Below are 20,309 nucleotides of genomic sequence, written 5' to 3'. Positions count from 1 at the left end.
AGACTATGCTACCACCACCTTACACCATGCTGTTATTCATTATGGTCAGCATCATGATCATCAGACATGTGCACTAATAAATTAATATCAAGTTAGCTTAATGATTAGGTTGTTAACCCTTTGCGGTGCATCAGTCATTAACGACTGATATTGTGTACGTACCGTAAAACTGTCGTAACTCCATCGATTTTAGTCCTGTTGCAAATATCGAAATATGTAGATCAAAGAGGAAGCTCCAAGCTTTCCAATGGTGTAATCGCTTTTGCGATAGGAGAAACGATGATAAAGATATTTTAATATTGGTGGTTAGCTCGAGTCAAGTCAAAGTAGTGGAGCCCTAGATTAGGAACCACCATCACCAATGATGGCAGAGGTGTTAGCAACAGTACCAGAAATGGCGGTGTCACGAGTGAGTGAACAATGCGAAAAAACCCGAAAGTGGAGAGAACAGATATGGCGAGTCCTGGCAATAAAAAGCTGAAAGCTGGTGGAAAAGCTGAGAAATAAAATAGTGTATGTGAAGGACAGCTTCAAAAGAAGAATAAGACCAAGTCAGAATCCTGCTGACACTTGGGGAATAAAGAGAACTACTAGTCCTTCATCTCACACCGGAGTACTTTGTGTAAACGAAGGATGAGTGAAGCCAAGGAGGTGTGCTGTTGCTTTTCCAAACAGTGAGAAAAAGTGCACACAAACCCTATACTGAAAAATGCATTTTAAAAAGATAGCGTGGGGAGGCACACAACACATACGCAAACCATACCAATCATGGCAAAGAGTGAGCAGATACACACATACAATGATACAATACACAGTGTAGCACACACATCTACAGCACTACACACTAACACGAGTACCACACAGTGAAAACACTCACAAGCGTATCAAGAAGTTGGGAGGATCCCACAAACACACATACACATGTACACACACACACACACACAAACACACATATGTACACACATATACACACGAGTGCACGCACACACACACACACGCGCACACACACACACGCGCACACACACGCACACACACACACACACACACACACACACACACACACACACACACAAGTGCATGCGCATGCACACGCACGCACACACACACACACACACAAGTGGTTGGACGTTCACCTGTGACTATTCCAGTCTAGCAGGAACTGCTTGTGTCCACTCGGTAGTGTGCGAACACCAAGTACTTTGTAGGAGGATGTTGGCTGCCCGCCTAATGCCCAGTCAGCAGCATGTGAGTGGCTTCGCTCAGTACCACGGTGTACAGTGGGCAAAACAGACAGGGCTGCTCTAGGACACATGTCACAATCGTCTCTTGCATCAGGACCAGCAGATAGGGTAGGACCACGCATACATTGCGATTCACTGGGTGGTCGAGCAGCAGCAGCAGCAGCTGATGGCCTGTCACTTGTGCTAGCTGGGGTGGCTTGTTTCTGTGCAGCGGGTTTCGGCGTAGCAGTTTTCTGCGCAGCGGACTTCGGTGTACTTGTAGCAGTTTTCTGCACAGCAGGCTTCGGTGCAGCAGTTTTCTGCACAGCAGGTTTCGGCGTAGCAGTGCTTGTAGCAGCTGCAGCAACAGGAGTTTGAACTACACTAGTTCTACCATTACAAGTCTGCACAGGTGCAGGAGCAGCAGCAGCAAGAGCACCGATAGGGTGAACAGTACGTTTGTTCGTACCAGACTCACTGCTAGTGTTGTTGATGCTAATAGCTAAGCTGCCAGTGGCTGAAGACACGTTGCTGCTGTTCTGTGTAGAACTGGCAGTGGAGTGTTGGCGATTGAATGCGGCCACCAACGCTGTTGTTGTGCCTGCTGCTGCTGCTGCCAGCGGCGGTGGCTTGCCAGCTGACTTAACTGGAGACTTAGTGAAGGCAGATTTATTACTGGCAATGAATTTCTCCGACTTGCCTCCCTGCACCATTGCAGAAGAGAGAGAGAGAGAGAGAGAGAGAGAGAGAGAGAGAGAGAGAGAGAGAGAGAGAGAGAGAGAGAGAGAGAGAGAGAGAGAGAGAGAGAGAGAGAGAGAAAGAGAGAGAGAGAGAGAGAGAGAGAGAGAGAGAGAGAGAGAGAGAGAAAGAAAGAGAGGAGAGAAAGAAAGAGAGGAGAGAGAGAAAGAGAGGAGAGAGAGAAAGAGAGGAGAGAGAGAAAGAGAGGAGAGAGAGAGAGAAGAGAGAGGAGAGAGAGGAGAGAGAGGAGAGAGAGAGGAGAGAGAGGAGAGAGAGAGAGAGAGAGAGAGAGAGAGAGAGAGAGAGAGAGAGAGAGAGAGAGAGAGAGAGAGAGAGAGAGAGAGAGGAGAGAGAGGAGAAGAGAGAGAGAGGAGAGGAGAGGAGAGGAGAGGAGAGAGAGAGAGAGAGAGAGAGAGAAAGAGAGAGAGAGAGAAAGAGGAGAAAGTGGAGAGAGAGAGAGAGAGAGAGAGAGAGAGAGAGAGAGAGAGAGAGAGAGAGAGAGAGAGAGAAGAGAGAGAGAGATAGAGAGAGAGAGAGGTGCTTGCATGACACACATAAAGGAGGTCAATGCTGAACTGTTTTCACAACTGTGTCAGCAGTACATATACATATACATGTATACGGTATCAGATACGAGAATATGAACCAAATTAGGTGTATGCATGCAGCAGAGTAGGGTTGAGAGGGAGTGTACACCCGGTGCGTAACTTCTGGCGGGATACTCGGAATTTTTGACTCCATTTCGGGGTCAGCAGGATTGAGTCCATGAATTCTGATGGTGACAGCTATGTAATCGAAAGATTCTATTGACTCGGGCACACTTCTTTCATTTTGCCATTATTTCAAAACAACAGTGCAAGGATTCGTGAGAATCTAACCTGGAAATACAGTACTTAGTAAGGAGTACGTCATTTCAACCGGCCGAGATTTTCTTGTTCTAATTTCATGTTTCAAAACAAAACGAGGTTTGTGTTGAAGTGAACCAACATGAGCTGAGTCCGCAGGTTCAGCTTACACCACTGATGTCCATCAGTGCGTACAGTACGGACAGGGGTGCTGGCTTCCTACCTACTTTTTGAAGTAGTACCAGCATTTCAGTGAAAAATAATACAAGACTGAGCCAGTATCAGGTACCACATGCGTGCAGTCTTGGCCTAACCACAACCACAACCAGCAACGCCATCGCCACCACCACTGACCGCAGCAGCAAGGACAACAAAATTACAAAACAGCAATAACAAGAACAATAAAGCAAGTAGCACTGCAAACAGGCTGGACAGCTGTACCTTGGTAGTAGGAGTGCTAGCAGCAGAATCACCAACACAAGGTGCTGATGCAGACGTTGCAGATGTTGGTGTGCTTGTTGCTGCTGCTGTTGCGGCCGGTGGAAACGCTGATGTAGATATAGAGATACGACTGGTAGGAGCATCAGCAGACTTCCTCGCACAGCCCTGTGGTATGACCATCAGCTTGCCACCAGTTAACACACCAGTCTTTACAGCTGCAGGTGATGATTGAGACCGGTCATGGCAAATACTTGGTGTGGACGGTAACGAGAACGCTCGCTTGCTCTCTGGACTGAGACTGTCTTCAGAGTTCTCTAGCTTGCCTAGAGGCGAGGTCTGAGAGGTTAGCATTGTGGAACGAGGCGCTCGTTTCCGTTTATTACTTGGGATGTTTGGTGAATGATCCTTGGAAAGTGTAAACCTATACATCGGGCCACACAGATAAAAAGCAGTGGTAGCAACAGCAGTGGCGGCAGCCAGCAAACACGTTATTTAGGAAAGTCATACAGTTAGGCATAACCTCATTAGCCACTCTCATGAGTACCTTGAGCCTGGCCACACATCAACTGTTACTCGACACAAAGTTTTTAATACGATCAGCAAAATGCGAGAACGACAATGGACAAACACCCCAACCAACTGTTACTGCTACTGCATACATGTAAGTACGACAAATCAAGTTACATCAGCTAAACGCCACGTTGCTGCCAACAGCATTTTGTAGATTTGCCAAGAAGAACAAAACACAACGATGAAAGGATGTGAACAACGATGTTATTCAAGCTATGGCTACAGATACATCTACATTCTACTATCGCAACAAATGATGAAATTACATTCTTGGAAGTTTGGAGGCGACTGTTAAAATCCTACTTGCTGATTTGTTGTCGTCGACAGGTCTTCTGTCTTGTCATTTGGCGTTGTTGTTCAGCACGTCGTGCTTTGTGGTGGCTGCGTTTCTGTGAGCTCATGCATTATTCCCATGTTGTTTTAGTGTTGGTACAAGTAGCTTAGTGAAAAGACATGTGGTACTGCAGTCCCTGCGTGCTTTCCTGTTGCGAGGTTGGATTCTGGGAGTGCATGGCCGTTGGAGAATTCAATATGCATGTGTGAATATTTCCCCAAGGGATTTTTGATGGATAACTTCATATACTGTCTTTATTCAAGACCTCTTGTTTGCACTTGGGGACATGTTCTAGACTTCTAGCAGACTATGGTGGTAGTGTGCCTCACATACTATCAGAACGTGCCCTCACTGCTACTGGCCCTTGAACATGCCTAGATTTTGGCTACCATTGGATTGGCTGAATTGATCAATCTATGCGGGTCACCAGTCACCGGTGTGGTGGGCAAACGGTACAAGGCAGTTGAGATTGGAGTTGGTTTTTTCTTCTTCTCTCCCCTGAACACTATCTGCGTTTTCAAGGCGGATACGAAGCCAGTAGCAGCCTTCTATCCCAGATGTGTCATACTGCAGTACATGTAGACTCCGGCACGTTAAAAAAAACGACCCATAACCAGAGCTGTGCCGGTAGCACACACCGAGAATCATTTCGTAATGGGCAATAGGCCGAAGAGCTGTGTCTTACCTGTACAGATTGGCGGCAGTGGGTAAATTGTCGGGATGGTATGGGATAGGCGACACACCGTGAGATACACCTTTAGTGTCAGGCTGCGGGGCCGGCACGTTCTTGTCAGCAAAGCGAAACAGTGACATACGCTTGTTGTAGTCACGACCACTCCAGAACCTGGCACACACACCCACACACAATGACAAGGGAAGAAATCATCACATGGAATTGTTCCTCCAGGATTGTTGCAAACAGCAAACATCAGAAATTATGCAGAATACAATACAACCATACGTCATAAAAGAAATCAGTAAGGAAAATCTTACAAATCACTTCGCTCCAGTAATGCCTTCAACAAACTACGGTGTTTTTCGTCTGCGTTGAACTGCCGCTAATGGGAACAAGAGAGAGGACAAAGGAAAAGAGGAGAAGACAATTTAGGTTACAAGTTACAAAAAACACAAACACACACACACATTCTGACAAATCACCTCCCAAAGCGTTGCTCAGGGGTGGATGGAGTATTTGATGTCAATCAGGAAAGAACGACGATTCTTACAGATACATGTACAAACGAACTGGGTGCACAATTGAGGTTCCAGTGTGTAATGACCGTCACTTACATCTCCCCATGCAAAGAGGCTCCAGTGCTCATCTAGAAAAGGCACAACGTCAACCCAGAAGTCCAGCCAGCATCTACGCCGTCCATTCTCAAAGCAGTGCTTCAGCGATGTCAGGTTGAAGAAGATTAGTAAGGCCACATCAATCCTAACCCAGGAAGTACACAACAATGCAAAACACAACACAGGTAACTAGAAAGAAAGAAAAACAAAAGCTAAGTGTAAGACATGCCATCCTGCACCATTGGTATAATATAAGAACACAGCACACTCTGTCACAGCACACACACAGCCCCCCCCCCCCCCCCCACCATTGGTATAATATAAGAACACAGCACACACACACACACAGCCCCCCCCCCCCCCCCCCCGCACACACACACACACGCACACCATGTACGCTCATTGCAAGAGAAGCATGCAAATCTACCGCTGCACATTCTGATGAGTGCATACACAATACGATGCCAAGGTGAAGTGCATACACAATACGATGCCAAGGTGAAGTGCATAAACAATACGATGCCAAGGTGAAGTGCTTGCACAGCTCTAGAATTATCATCTACTGAACTTACCATTGAAAAGCATAGCGATGTCGTAATTCCGTTGATTGTGTGCAAACGGCACATGTTATTGTGTAAAAGCTGCATGGAGATACAAACACAGGCAGGAGACATCAGTTAGGAAACTAGAAGCAAGCAAGGTTAGGAAACAGATAAGAATATACACAAGGTGATATGGTAAAGGTGAGGTAGGGAACACAACCACAGGTGATCACAGGTAATCAGAGTCTCAACAACTGTCAGTAAGGTTACACAATCATTCACACACATGCATGTAAGCAGCAACACTTCTATGCAAGTGCATGCCCAAGGACGAGGTATGCATACATGCGTGTGTGAGTGTAGACACAATGAAACATGCCCCCCCCCCCCCCCCCTCCCCACACACACACACAGACACACACCTGGGTATCACAGAATACTCACCGACATCCAAGCATTGGGATGTGTTGTCCTTTTGATTTGAGACAAGCTACATCCAAAAAGGAATACCGGCAGACAATGCTAATCAGCTACAACAATTAAAAGCAGTACTTAGCAGCACATCGTTTGGGCAATGCACAAGAACATGTTTGTAACTGACATGCGCTGAAGCTGGCCAATCCAAGACTTAGCTATACCTAAGCAGTGCAGTTGACACATGCCATGACAATGTTGCTCTTCGGTAAGACAACACGGAGAGCGGTCAAGTCCTACGCGTCACTATTGGCCTAGTTTAAATATGTCTGTGCACAGCGGTGGCAAGTAACATTAGCAAGTCTCTCACACAGCCAGCATGTCCAGACTAGACTAGACTGGTAACATTACAGAATGTGAAAGACAAACCCCTACAGACATTACCTTGATGAAACCACTGCAAGCAACTGACACATTGTAGCATGCTATATTCCCAACTGCAACAAGGCACACAAATACACACATGTACACACAGGCAGGTATAATAACTGAGCCGTGATCAGCTAAAACCGACCTCTAGCTTTTTTTTCCAGAAAAAAAGGAGAAAATCATGATCTTTGTAGAATTGCGGAAAATGGACCTTTTCATACAAGAAAGGAGACGTCTCCTTGCTGATGCCATCGTTACATCATGCAGCCAAAACACCACACTTTTGCACGGAACTCAAGTTTGTATACCCAAAATTTAGAGTTTGTGTCTGCACTGGAATGAATGAAGCTAAACCGGGTATGTTGGTATGAGAGATTGTGTATTTTGGTACATAAGCACAGGGCATGCTGCAGACAAGTTACGCAATGAGGGCAGAGCGTTGCGCACTGAACCAGTCACAAACTGTCCTGCAGATATACACGTGGCGAAAGTATGGCAGAGAAGGCACTGCGTTGAAAACAGTGCTCCTGTCTACAACCATCATCGCTCTGCCAACCGATGATGGTTGTAGTCAGGAGCACTGTTTTCAACACAGTGCGTCCGCCGCCTTGCAACATGCCGTCATACTTCACCATGTTATCTACCAAACAAGGCTTACTTCGTTTGCAGTACATAACTTATACCAGATACACATGTGTAAACACACATAGCCAGTAATGAGTATCACCTACCTGCCTTTCTCGCCACAATAGCAATAAACCTTTTCCAGATTTTCTCGATGACCGTCCTCCCAGTGCAGAGATTCCAGCTGCACACAGAGAGAGAGACACTGACACAACTTATACAGTGTATCCGTCTACCCAGCAAAGCCAACATGGCAGTGTGCGTGTGTGTGTGAGAGTGTGAGAGTGTGTGTGTGTGTGTGTGTGTGTGTGTATGAGAGTGTGAGTGAGTATGTGATGTGTGATGTGTGTGGTGTGTGTGGTGTGTGTGTGTGTGTGTGTGGACGGTGTGACTAAAATGATGGTACTTACTACTTTGGCTCCGCAGTTACCCTACGCCCAATTTCATCCACATGAGCCAAGCTAACAATGAGATGCGCTGGTGTACAAACTACAAAGCCAGGTGAACATGAAAAAGAGTATTACCTTGGCACCTACCTTATAAGGAAATGCACAAGATCCAGTTGATTGTGACTGTTGACTCTGGTGCTGCTCTTGTACATGTACTACACACACACACACACACACACACACACGCACACACACACACACATGCACACAAACATGCACACACACACACACACACACATGCACACCCACACACACACAAACACACACACACACACATTAACTACAACACACAGCAGCTTGCGGTTAGGAGGGTGCTGGCCAGCGAAGTGAGAGGCTACAGAGAGAGCAGGATCTTGGCGGGGCCAAGAGGATAGTCACGTCCAAGGGACGAAGACCGAGAGCCCTGAGTAGCCGGAAATGAGCATGGCCAACACCCCTTTATTTACTTTATCAAAGTAAATGAGAGATGAGAAATGGGAGGTGGGTGGGTGAAACACAATGATCTGACAAGAGTGATCCGCTCACAGAACGAATCGAAATATAATACACACTACGAGCAAGGAAGAATGATTGTCGCAGAGAACGGATCGAAAATATATAGCAGAGCAAACTCTAGCAAGACATGCATGCAACGATGCATGCCACCCACGTTAAGCTACGAGCAAGCGTCATCATAACGCAGCCACACGCCTTCCACATCGGAGGCGAGCGACACGCATGAATGCCAAACTTTAGTATGACACGTTGAGTGCCTACGACGCATGCCGCCTACGTTGAGCGTCGCGCATGAATGAATGTCGCGTTGAGTGTCACGTTGTATGACACATAGAATGCCATGATGCATAGAGTACCATGTGAGCACGTACAGCGCACGTTCATAGCAGCATAGTTTGAGTGGTAGCACGGAAGCAGCCGCGTGCACCCATTAATCTGCATTATTACTATAATGCTACATTAACTACAACACACAGCAGCTTGCGGTTAGGAGGGTGCTGGCCAGCGAAGTGAGAGGCTACAGAGAGAGCAGGATCTTGGCGGGGCCAAGAGGATAGTCACGTCCAAGGGACGAAGACCGAGAGCCCTGAGTAGCCGGAAATGAGCATGGCCCATTGTGGCCAGCAAGCCTCGAACCGAAGCAACCGTGAGCGGGATTAAAGACATAGACACTGCCGGAGCAGGATCCTGGCGGAGCCAAGAGAGAGGTCAGAGAGAGGTCACTGCCATTAATCTGCATTATTACTATAATGCTAAATTAACTACAACACACAGCAGCTTGCGGTTAGGAGGGTGCTGGCCAGCGAAGTGAGAGGCTACAGAGAGAGCAGGATCTTGGCGGAGCCAAGAGGATAGTCACGTCCAAGGGACGAAGACCGAGAGCCCTGAGTAGCCGGAAATGAGCATGGCCCATTGTGGCCAGCAAGCCTCGTACCGAAGCAACCGTGAGCGGGATTAAAGACATAGACACTGCCGGAGCAGGATCTTGGCGGAGCCAAGAGAGAGGTCAGAGAGAGGTCACTGCCGGAGCAGGAGGGATCACTGCCAGAGCAGGATCTTGGCGGGTAACCACCAGCCACGGGTAGTTGAGATGGTGGTGGAGCTGAACGTGTCCGAGAACGTCTTGGAATTGCCTGAGAACGTCTTGGAATAGCCGGTGGCAATCGTGCACGTTGCCCCGCTGTAGCCACTGTCACATTAGCAGCCTTGCTAGCGTTCGGCCTTCGACTGCTTGAGTGTGGCAATGATTCATGTCTCGTTGACATGGAGACGAGGCAAGGAAATAGAAAGGCAGATAGACACAGAAACAGACAGAAAAGCAGACAAACAGACACAAAACAGACAGACAGACAAACACACAAACAGACAGAGAATTCAGGGTCAGCCGGGTAGACACTGCCGAAGCAGAATGTTGGCGGAGCCAAGTATCTACAAGAGTCTGCGTCCGAGGGACGGCGACCGAGGGCCCTGAGTAAAGAGAGGGGTCACTGCCGGAGCAGGATCTTGGCAGGGCCAAGAGAGAGGTCAGACAAAAGTAATACGTAGACACTGCCGGAGCAGAATGTTGGCGGAGCCAAGTATCTACGAGAGAGGATTCAGGGTCGGCCGGGTAGACACTGCCGAAGCAGAATGTTGGCGGAGCCAAGTATCTACAAGAGTCTGCGTCCGAGGGACGGCGACCGAGGGCCCTGAGTAAAGAGAGGGGTCACTGCCGGAGCAGGATCTTGGCAGGGCCAAGAGAGAGGTCAGACAAGAGATATACGTAGACACTGCCGGAGCAGAATGTTGGCGGAGCCAAGTATCTACGAGAGAGGATTCAGGGTCGGCCGGGTAGACACTGCCGAAGCAGAATGTTGGCGGAGCCAAGTATCTACAAGAGTCTGCGTCCGAGGGACGGCGACCGAGGGCCCTGAGTAAAGAGAGGGATCACTGCCGGAGCAGGATCTTGGCAGGGCCAAAAAAGAGGTCAGACAAGAGTAATACGTAGACACTGCCGGAGCAGAATGTTGGCGGAGCCAAGTATCTACGAGAGAGGATTCAGGGTCGGCCGGGTAGACACTGCCGAAGCAGAATGTTGGCGGAGCCAAGTATCTACAAGAGTCTGCGTCCGAGGGACGGCGACCGAGGGCCCTGAGTAAAGAGAGGGATCACTGCCGGAGCAGGATCTTGGCAGGGCCAAGAGAGAGGTCAGACAAGAGTAATACGTAGACACTGCCGGAGCAGAATGTTGGCGGAGCCAAGTATCTACGAGAGAGGATTCAGGGTCGGCCGGGTAGACACTGCCGAAGCAGAATGTTGGCGGAGCCAAGTATCTACAAGAGTCTGCGTCCGAGGGACGGCGACCGAGGGCCCTGAGTAAAGAGAGGGGTCACTGCCGGAGCAGGATCTTGGCAGGGCCAAGAGAGAGGTCAGACAAGAGATATACGTAGACACTGCCGGAGCAGAATGTTGGCGGAGCCAAGTATCTACGAGAGGTCAGAGAGGGGTCACTGCCGGAGCAGGATCTTGGCGGAGCCAAGGGAGGAGTCAGAGAGGGGGCACTGCAGAGAGAGATCTTGGCGGAGCCAAGAGAGGGACGAGGACAAAAAGCCCCCTGGGTAGCTAGGCATTAAATGTGTGTGGATTGAGACAGCATGTGGTAAAGAGGACACTGACAAGAGTTCAAGCAACACGGATGAGAACCAGTAAGACAGTTACCTTGATGATCTCCTTGGCGGTGTCCCTCATTTCATGCCGGATAAGTGCTCGTGCAGCAAAGGGAGCTTGCCCAAATAGAAGGACGAACATTGCTGCGGTGATTGGCTAGACCATGGTGTCAGGTCGCGCCGCAGCTGTGGGAGCAAAGGTTCTGGAGTCATCCAACTTGGTCCGGGCACGGAGCATCGATGGTATTGGAGGTGACTGGCAGGTGTGATGCTCGAAACAGTAAGTAGTACTGGACACAAGTAGAGGGTGTAGATGAGTGCCATGACCAGAGAAGAACTGAACGGCTTGTGCCAACCTTCAATACGTTGACAGAGTCTGGTGCCACCAGCTCAGGGTCGTCCTTGACTGAGGTTGAGAGGTGCAGCATTCTGTGAGATGAACTCAGATGTGGCCTTGACAAGGTCAGACAGGCAGGGCATAATAACGTACGGGTGGGTAGCGAATGTGAGTTGGCCTAGAAGGCAGGCGAGTTCGTGCTTGAGGACGCAACGCCTGTCAGTGTGGCAGAGACTAAATGACGTCGGGCCAGAGAGGTTGAGGTTATACTGGAAAACTACATAAATGGTTGGACAAGAGTGGCCCAAGCAAATCTGCTGTTGGACTGAACACTTGAATACTTGCAACACGTCAATTGCTGGTTATACACACTGGTTGGGATGGCAGTGTGAACTGCAACAGTGCTAACCCCCCATACTAACTGGAGGAGACTGCAACAGCATGGGCATAAGCCAGCCTGTGAGTACGTGGGTGGTGCACCTCGAAAGTGACAGGCACTAGCACCAGATTGATTGATGCACTATGGATGTGTGTGTGTGGGAGTTCCTTACCCCACCAATGACAAGTAGACCAGGTAATAGCAGTACTTGATGGATTGATGACAGGGCTGTACCTGGGTGCAGACGAAGAACTGGATGCTGCTGGACTGGATGCTGCTGGTCGAAGCATGCTCCAAGTATGTACACAGTACTGAGTAACTTGGTGTGGAGTTGCATAGCCTGGGGTTGCAGAACTTACTTTGAAGAAGAAAGATAGATTATCGCTGGCAAACAGTTCCCTTCTGGCAATGCTAGGGCCAGTCGCTGGCAAACAGTTCCCTTTTGGCAATGCTAGGGCCAGGGCGTTGTAAACTCTTGGCCAGCACAATGCCTAGCCCAAACGACTGCATGGGGCTAAACGGTTGTGTGTTAAATGAACCAGCTGTCATACCGTCCTTGCAGCAGCGTTGGAAACAGTCAGAAATATATCAGCTGCCACAGACTGGGCTCAATGATGTCCCACTTCAGTGATGGATCGGCAGCAGCCTTGATGCGGAAGTGACAGGACAGCAACTCCACTATCCTGTGCGAAGCAATGTCGACCATGATCTGGACCAAGACGGTGAAGGCCTCAACCCATGTCGCAAGATCATGAACATGGCTTCTCTTGCTGGGATTAACGCTGACTCGCGTTCTCTGCTGCCTGCTCCGCTCACCGCGCTCGGGGTAGAATGGCAGGATTCAGCGTGGTGAAGTACACTGAAACAGGCGATCGGCGAGGAATTATTCAAACCGAAGAGCGCGCAAAATACAAACTGTGAAAACACTGAAACAGGTAACCTGGCTCATGATCGTGTAGGCTTCCACCCACGTCGCAAGGTGGTGAACGTGCCTGCTCTTGCTGCGGGCAGCGCCGTCCTCGACCACCCGCAACGGGCCCCCATCCGACGACTCTCAACGGAGCACGTTCTGTGTGCGGGCGTGCGGCACAGAGCAAGACACAGAGGGCAAGAGCTAACTCAATTCCACGAACTCACCCATCAAAATCCGCTCGCGATGTTTAGCTCCCAGGTGGGCGGCGAACGACTTGCTGCTACCTGAGCTGGCTGGGAGAGGAGTCGAGTTCGTATGACTATGAGGCAGAGAATCGGGAGCCATGGCCGCCAGAAGTGTTCTCTGTTGCCTGCTCTGCTCGCCGTGCTGTGCTCGCTGCAGACTCGCAGGGATCAGCGTGATGAACTTGGGCCTGAATCAGGCGATCAACGAGGGCAGCCGTCTGGCCCGAAGTATCCAAATCCAACGGCGAGAGTTTGCTGCGGAGACGCGGAACCGTCATGGCGCGGATTTCGTCGTCAGTATAGGCAGCCATGGCGTCGCGAAAACAAGGATAAGAACGAGTCAAAGCACAACGGCGGCGAGGAGCGAATAAACTCACCAACTGTGAAACACTACGAGCAAACACAATGATCTGACAAGAGTGATCCGCTCACAGAACGAATCGAAATATAATACACACTACGAGCAAGGAAGAATGATTGTCGCAGAGAACGGATCGAAAATATATAGCAGAGCAAACTCTAGCAAGACATGCATGCAACGATGCATGCCACCCACGTTAAGCTACGAGCAAGCGTCATCATAACGCAGCCACACGCCTTCCACATCGGAGGCGAGCGACACGCATGAATGCCAAACTTTAGTATGACACGTTGAGTGCCTACGACGCATGCCGCCTACGTTGAGCGTCGCGCATGAATGAATGTCGCGTTGAGTGTCACGTTGTATGACACATAGAATGCCATGATGCATAGAGTACCATGTGAGCACGTACAGCGCACGTTCATAGCAGCATAGTTTGAGTGGTAGCACGGAAGCAGCCGCGTGCACCCATTAATCTGCATTATTACTATAATGCTACACACACACACACGCACACACACACACACACACACACATCCATGCACACCCACACCCACACAAACAGTCAAATAACATAATTATTGAACAATCACTGTACTTGTACAATTGTGCAGGACACCAGTCCACCAGTCTGTCTCATAGTGCTCAATATTCCCTCAAGGCATCCTTTACCAGCTGGCAGCATACTCTTCCACTCTCTCAGCAATGTCGAGATCCTCTACCATGATCTAGGCCTCAGTATTGATCTCGCCGACATAGGCACACTCCGTTGCACGGTGACCCGCCACACAGCCACACAGACATTGTCCTACACTGTCCCCCACAAACACTATCAGTAACTGACTGAATAACATCATGCTGCATAGTAACCAACCAGCACCAAAAAATGAAAACAATGATGAACAGATGGCATAGAACCAGGACCGGACAAGAAGCTTACCAGGCGAGTTGTCACCCACATCAGCTATAGGTGGGGCTTCTCCCTCACAAGATATCTGCACGACAAGACAAATACAGAGTACATGTATATGTATTTCACAAAAGATAGGGGGGGGGGGGGGGGGACCACAGTCCTAGCAAGTACCTGCATTGTTTCTGTAAAAGTAATGAATATGAATGATGGGGAAAGAACACAAACACAGCTTGCTGTGGATTTAAGAGACAGATTCAGTTGTGATGATCATACAGTGGGAAGTGAGAAGCCGCGAAAAACGTGTGATAACAACAGCAACAGCTAGCCTGCTAACATTAGTACATGTAGTCCATCACTAAGATTTATGCAGCAGTGTGTATCTCACCTCAGCATTCCCACACACAGCACAGAACCAGGGTAGATCAGCAGATTCAATGAATTCCGGACCAATGACTGGATCATGGCATGACTGGTGATAGCCTACACATGCGCCCACACCCACATCCACACATGACAACAAACATGCACACACATACACATCCAGGCACACAGAACACACACAGAAACATACACAGACAGACAAACACACACAGACACAGAACATAATCTAAACATATCATATACTGATAGTACACGTGTATTCCTGGCACCAACATAAATACACCACTACTTTAGTCCAGTGCCACTGCAATCTGTAAGGCAGGTGCAAGTTCTTCGAAAGGTTTTTACTCAACTAAAACGTGTGCCACGAATACAACAATCTAACAATCACATTGTGTGCGTATGTGGCTGCTATTGGTTAAGAATAGTTGATCTCGAGTCCACGACATGCTGCATGCTCACCTGTATGCACTGCTGTCTGCGTGTCAGAAAGTGCTCAAGTTACTACAGTGCTAGAACATGCACATGCAGTCATGCCCACTGCAATGCATACAGTAGTCAGCAGTACCATGTGCAATGTACATGTACTGGCAAGAATGTACATTGTGAGTGGAAGTTCTCTGAGCTGTACTGTTCAGCCCTACAACGGGCAAAACAATTGCCATGTGTAGATAATACTAGACATGAGTGTTGGAAAGTATGTATCGTAGTGAGCATGTGCGATTGGCTGTCACTTTACCTTTGCCACATTTGTCACACAGTACAATATAGTTAGGGGGGTGCGAGACACCACTGGCACAGAGGTCACACACTACATCACGATCATCAGAATCTGAAAGCAAGCAAGCAAACACACATGCACACACACACATGCACACACACACATGCACACACACACATGCACACACACACATGCACACACACACACACACACACACACATGCACACACACACATGCACACACACACACACACATGCACACACACACACACATGCACACACACATGTACACACACATGTACACACACATGTACACACACATGTACACACACATGTACACACACATGCACACATGCACACACACACACACACACACACACACACACACACACACACACACACACACACACACACACACACACACATACATGCAAATACACTTGTACTTGGTCACCACCATAAACTGGTCACGTGGGTCTTCCCCGGGAGAGGGAGTGGCATTCAAGAGGAATCTTGGACAGAACCAACACAGATAATCCTGTGGTTGTTCGGCGCCAAGCACCACCATTAGTGCTGAGGGATAGGTTTTCTTCAGCTCTAACTGTCCTACGACCACAATCAGGATATCCAAACATTTCAACACTGTACGGTGCTTTTATCACAGGCTAAATGCACAACTGTCAAAACGAGTACAAATGAAGGACGGTCATATGGCCTCCATACAGTAAGTCAGCCAAGCCGATAATAGTGCTGCAGTACACATGAATGCAGCATGCACGTGACTTACTTTTCCAGCATTAGGCTAGAATGCCTTGATTTACTGCCTATTAGACCATCACTACCATGACTACGCATAGTACATTTCTGCCTGCATGTGTTGTTTGGTTGACATACGGTAGAAAACGGCCTCACGGAGAAATGGTACTGGATTTTACGGAGGATAGGCCAAAACCAGATTTTGTCACGAAATAGTGGGAAATACAGACATCTACTGGTACCCGGTATTTCACAGTACATTGGACAATCTTAGTATAGCAGAACTCACAAATAACACCACTACAGTCAACTTCGCCTATAACGACACTCGGCGGGGCATCAAAAAAATGTCCTTATTCGCGAAGTGTTGTTATACCCGAAGTCTCATTATATGTATTACAGTTGGAAAGAACGTTCCTCTGGGTATGGAAATGCTGTCGTTATTCGCGAATTGTCGTTATATCCGCAGTCGTTATTAGCGAAGTTTACTGTATCTGCAAACCAAGCAACCGTTTGACCGCATACTTTCAACCTCACTAATAGGACAACTCGTGAATAGTCAGGCGCGTAGCACCGCCGTTGGAGGTGGTCCAGGGGAAGTCCCCGTGCAAATGTTGAAACTACGGGGCAATATCCTGCATTCTGGGCACTTTCGGCTATGGTTGGGCAAAAAAAGTGGTCCTTCTCGTGCCCGATTGAGGGTTTATAGATCGAGGGTTTATATTCGCAAAGTTGACTGTATACCATATACAGTTTTCCGATGATCGCTCAGTGCGTGAAACTCGGAGTAAAAACACTTTCTCTGTCCTCTTATTGTGTGAACCAGCTCTGCCTCTCGGTATTGAGCACTCTCTTGGACAGCCTGGAACCGCTCTGTTTAGCTAGCGCTACTCAGTTCCATTTGCCTATATTTTCACCAGGTCAAGTCCACTATGACCTCACACACCTTTCGTCAGGAAAATCCACTTCAAGTAATCAAATTGTTCCGATTCTTCGGTCCATGGCCGATCTATTATGTGAGTCCTTGTCTTACTTGTTCAACTCTAGTCTATCCATATCACAATTTCCCACTGCATGGAAATCAGCAACGGTCATTCCTCTCTTCAAGGGCACAGGCAGTGCCTCTCTGCCCACGAACTATAGACCAATGTCACTGCTTCATCCCGTCAGCCGCCTCTTCGAATCCCGCATAGCCCATCATCTGAACAGCTATCTTCATCGGCGCTGCACAATCCCGCCTAGTCAATTCGCCTACGTTCCTCAAAGATCAGCTACGGATCAACTCATTCTTTTGACCCATCACATTGCCCGTCTCTCTGATAGAGGGCAGAAATTTGATTGTGCATTTCTCGACTTCCAGAAAGCTTTTGATAAAGTATATCATCCCACGCTCCTGAGCCACATGAATACCTTCATGGCGCCAGAGGCACACGCCTGGTTTAGATCATATTTGCTTGACCATAGTCTAAGTGTGAAGCTCGATGCAACTCATTCATCCCAGTATATGCTAAACTGTGGTGTCCCCCAGGGTTCACACCTTGCACCTCCATTTTTTCTTTTGTATATCAATTCCCTTCCTGATATAGTTAACCATAGCTCGCCCTTCCTTTTTGCTGATGTCACTCTTCTAAATGCTCATGATGTATCCCTCTCCTTAGATGAGAACCTATCCCACCTCCAGCAGGATCTCGCCAGCTGCCAGCATTGGGCACAGAAAATACATGGCAAATTCTCTCCTGAAAAAACCTTCATCTTGTCCAATTACAACATTCCTGAATCCTCCTCTGTGTCCATGGACAACGTTTTAATCGGATCTGGGCGCTCCGCTAAGCATCTCGGTGTAGAGCTCAGTGATGGTTTGAAGTTCCACGACCACTTCCACACCATCTTCAGGAAGTTCCAGCAACGTGTTAATCTGTTATGCTTCATGGGCCGCCATTTACCATCATCATACATTGCTCTCCTGTATAAGTCTTACGGACGTCCGGCAATTGAGTATGCCACTCCTGTCTGGTCCCTTAGGATCACATCCGCTCAGTTAGAGTCCCTTGATGTACTCCAGGCTAAGGTTTGCCGGCGACTCCCGAGGTCTGCGAAAATAGACTTTGACAACTTTGAATCAAAATCTAATTTGAATACTTCAGTAGATTGTGTCACTTGGAATCCCTGCAATTTCGCCGTATCTTCATTTCTCTGGTTGTTTTATTTAAGTACATCAATTTCCACCCAGACTATCTCTCTCGCTTTGCGATTACCATCTCACGTAGTGCCCGTAGGCCCAAAAAGCTCATTTTTAACTCACATGGCCGCATTTTCTCATGTCTCTTCCTACGGAAACTGGTGCACTTTGGAATTGTCTCCCACCCCGATTGACAACTTCAGATTCCCTGACAGAATTCAAGCGTCATTTACGTATTAACATTGCAAAGTATCAGTTCGACTGCACTGGTATCCCTTTGATGTGCAATCATTGATTTACATGTACACTGCTTGTTCTTTCACTGTATCTTTTGTACAGCATCTCTCTTTTTCCGAACTCATTTTGCACATTTTCTCTTTTTCCCAACTCCAATGTTCGTTGTACTGTATATCACCTTATTTTCGGTGTTGTAAAATTTCGGTAAAAGCCAACCCCTGACCTTTCGGTGTAAGGATAAATTCGGTATGCATGGCACCAAAAAAAAAAAAAAAAAAAAAAAAAAAAAAAAAAAAAACGCTCTTGCACTAATATCTCCGCCAAGGCCAAAAGGCTCCACATAATAATGCATACATGTTATGTATGTACAATGTACTACCGGCCAGTATACAAGTAAGTTACAACTACACATGTAGTTGATTTTTTTAATTTGACAGTGATTTTCATGATTTTTACATATTTTGGTATTTCGGAAAATTTAGGTGTAATGTTAAATTAGGTGATCCAGGACCAGTACCGAAGTTACCGAAATTTAAATTACACCGAAATAAAGGTGTTGTACAGTATATACACAAATAGGAGATCCCCTGATAGGCGTCAGCAAGAGTCCATAAACAAGAGTATGCAACTGTGATCTCTTTTCTATGGGCCAGATGCGCGGCGCGCTGCCTTCATTACATCATTCAGCTGCAGTCCGCGCACTGCGGAAAATCAAACACCACACTTTCCCTCTGGTTTGAAATGAACTTTCGTACGGAACTGGAGTTCACGCGCCAGAATTTAGATATCGCGTAGGTACTGGAACGAATCGAGCAAAAACGGATTGGCTCGTACGAGAAATCGTGAGTTTGAATGCATGCTTTCAGAGCGTGATGAAGGCAAGTTACGTAATGAAGGCAGCGCGCCGCGCACTGACCCATCACCACAGTTGCATACTCTTGTTTATGCACTCTTGGCGTCAGCCTTTGGGTAATCCTGAAATAAAGATTATTATATTTACTATAGTGTTGTATACCATATATGGACTACTTTAAAGTGTATAAGTTCACCAACTAATTGACTAGACCTTGTAAGTCATATCACTGATTGAATGGCACATGGTAATAATAATAATAATATTCTTTATTTCAGGATGTACTACGGTAGAGGCACAAGTAGCTTCATGATTCAGATTGATTTGTAAAGCAAGTACCGGTAGGCTGTGGCCATGAAACTGGCATGGCACGTACAAGAACTATAGTCCGTGTACACACATAAATTTTAAACTGACCATTCGTCATCGATGCCCAGTCAGCCCAGTAGCAAGAGCCATTTTTCGTCTCCAAGAATGACTGGCACTTCTCTGCATCATTCTGTTGATTAAGTCAACACAATGACAATGGCCTGTTAGGTCAACACAATGACAACTCAAACCACTACAAAACAGCAAGTCGTGTGTAAAATTTGTTTGATATACAACTAACTATACATGGTCCGGAGCGAGCAAATTCGTGCACGTACTTCTAAAACCAAAGCTTGCTGGAGTTCCTCCGTACTACTCCTACGAGCCAGCACGCCGTCTCCAATTTGAAAGAGCAAATTGACGTTTTCGAAGCTATTTGTGTCGGGCTCGAAAACACTTTCACACGGATCGCTGTCCATTACCAGTACTCAATTTCTCAACGAACCGAATGTAGGTTTAGCTCACGGGACTGTTTCTGCCAAACACCGAACCGTCATAGAAGAAGGGAAAAGAAGAGAAACAATGTTGCAGAGTGTCCAGAAGTGTACAACTGCATTTTATTACAAAAGGCTACATCCGCGATGTTGCTCTTTGCGGGAAATTTGTGTCGGACATGTGTTCATTCATTTC

The 20,309-nt window shown here is 47.6% G+C and overlaps 1 protein-coding gene and 1 long non-coding RNA gene across 2 annotated transcripts; both read right to left on the bottom strand.

The window, feature by feature from the left end:
* Positions 1-170: 170 nt before the first annotated feature.
* LOC135822333 (mucin-2-like) lies at positions 171-20,302 on the bottom strand. The gene is made up of 15 exons (XM_065335076.1): positions 19,958-20,302; positions 19,728-19,809; positions 15,305-15,397; positions 14,570-14,664; positions 14,212-14,266; positions 7,984-8,051; positions 7,555-7,631; positions 6,839-6,891; positions 6,425-6,470; positions 6,011-6,079; positions 5,439-5,583; positions 5,142-5,206; positions 4,834-4,992; positions 3,245-3,665; positions 171-1,924 (listed from the first exon to the last, which is right to left on the bottom strand). The coding sequence occupies exons 1-15, from the start codon at positions 20,096-20,098 to the stop codon at positions 1,130-1,132; spliced, it is 2,364 nt and encodes a 787-aa protein (XP_065191148.1). The 5' UTR covers positions 20,099-20,302; the 3' UTR covers positions 171-1,129.
* LOC135822332 (uncharacterized) lies at positions 8,194-13,718 on the bottom strand. The gene is made up of 2 exons (XR_010554473.1): positions 12,211-13,718; positions 8,194-12,092 (listed from the first exon to the last, which is right to left on the bottom strand). It is a non-coding gene; the product is annotated as an uncharacterized LOC135822332 (long non-coding RNA).
* Positions 20,303-20,309: the final 7 nt, after the last annotated feature.

This window comes from Sycon ciliatum, chromosome 8 (assembly GCF_964019385.1).
Source record: "Sycon ciliatum chromosome 8, ocSycCili1.1, whole genome shotgun sequence".
NCBI lineage: Eukaryota > Metazoa > Porifera > Calcarea > Leucosolenida > Sycettidae > Sycon > Sycon ciliatum.
This window is presented reverse-complemented; position numbering and strand designations above follow the sequence as displayed.

Bases quoted from the DNA above. Each gene is read 5' to 3' on its own strand.
- LOC135822333 (XM_065335076.1), bottom strand. From the start codon at position 20,098: ATGGACAGCGATCCGTGTGAAAGTGTTTTCGAGCCCGACACAAATAGC. The intron at 14,665-15,304 runs GTAAAGTGACAG...GCGCATGTGTAG, and splicing joins GTGTGACAAATGTGGCAAAG to GCTATCACCAGTCATGCCAT. The intron at 5,207-5,438 runs GTAAGTGACGGT...TGTTCCCATTAG, and splicing joins GCCTCTTTGCATGGGGAGAT to CGGCAGTTCAACGCAGACGA.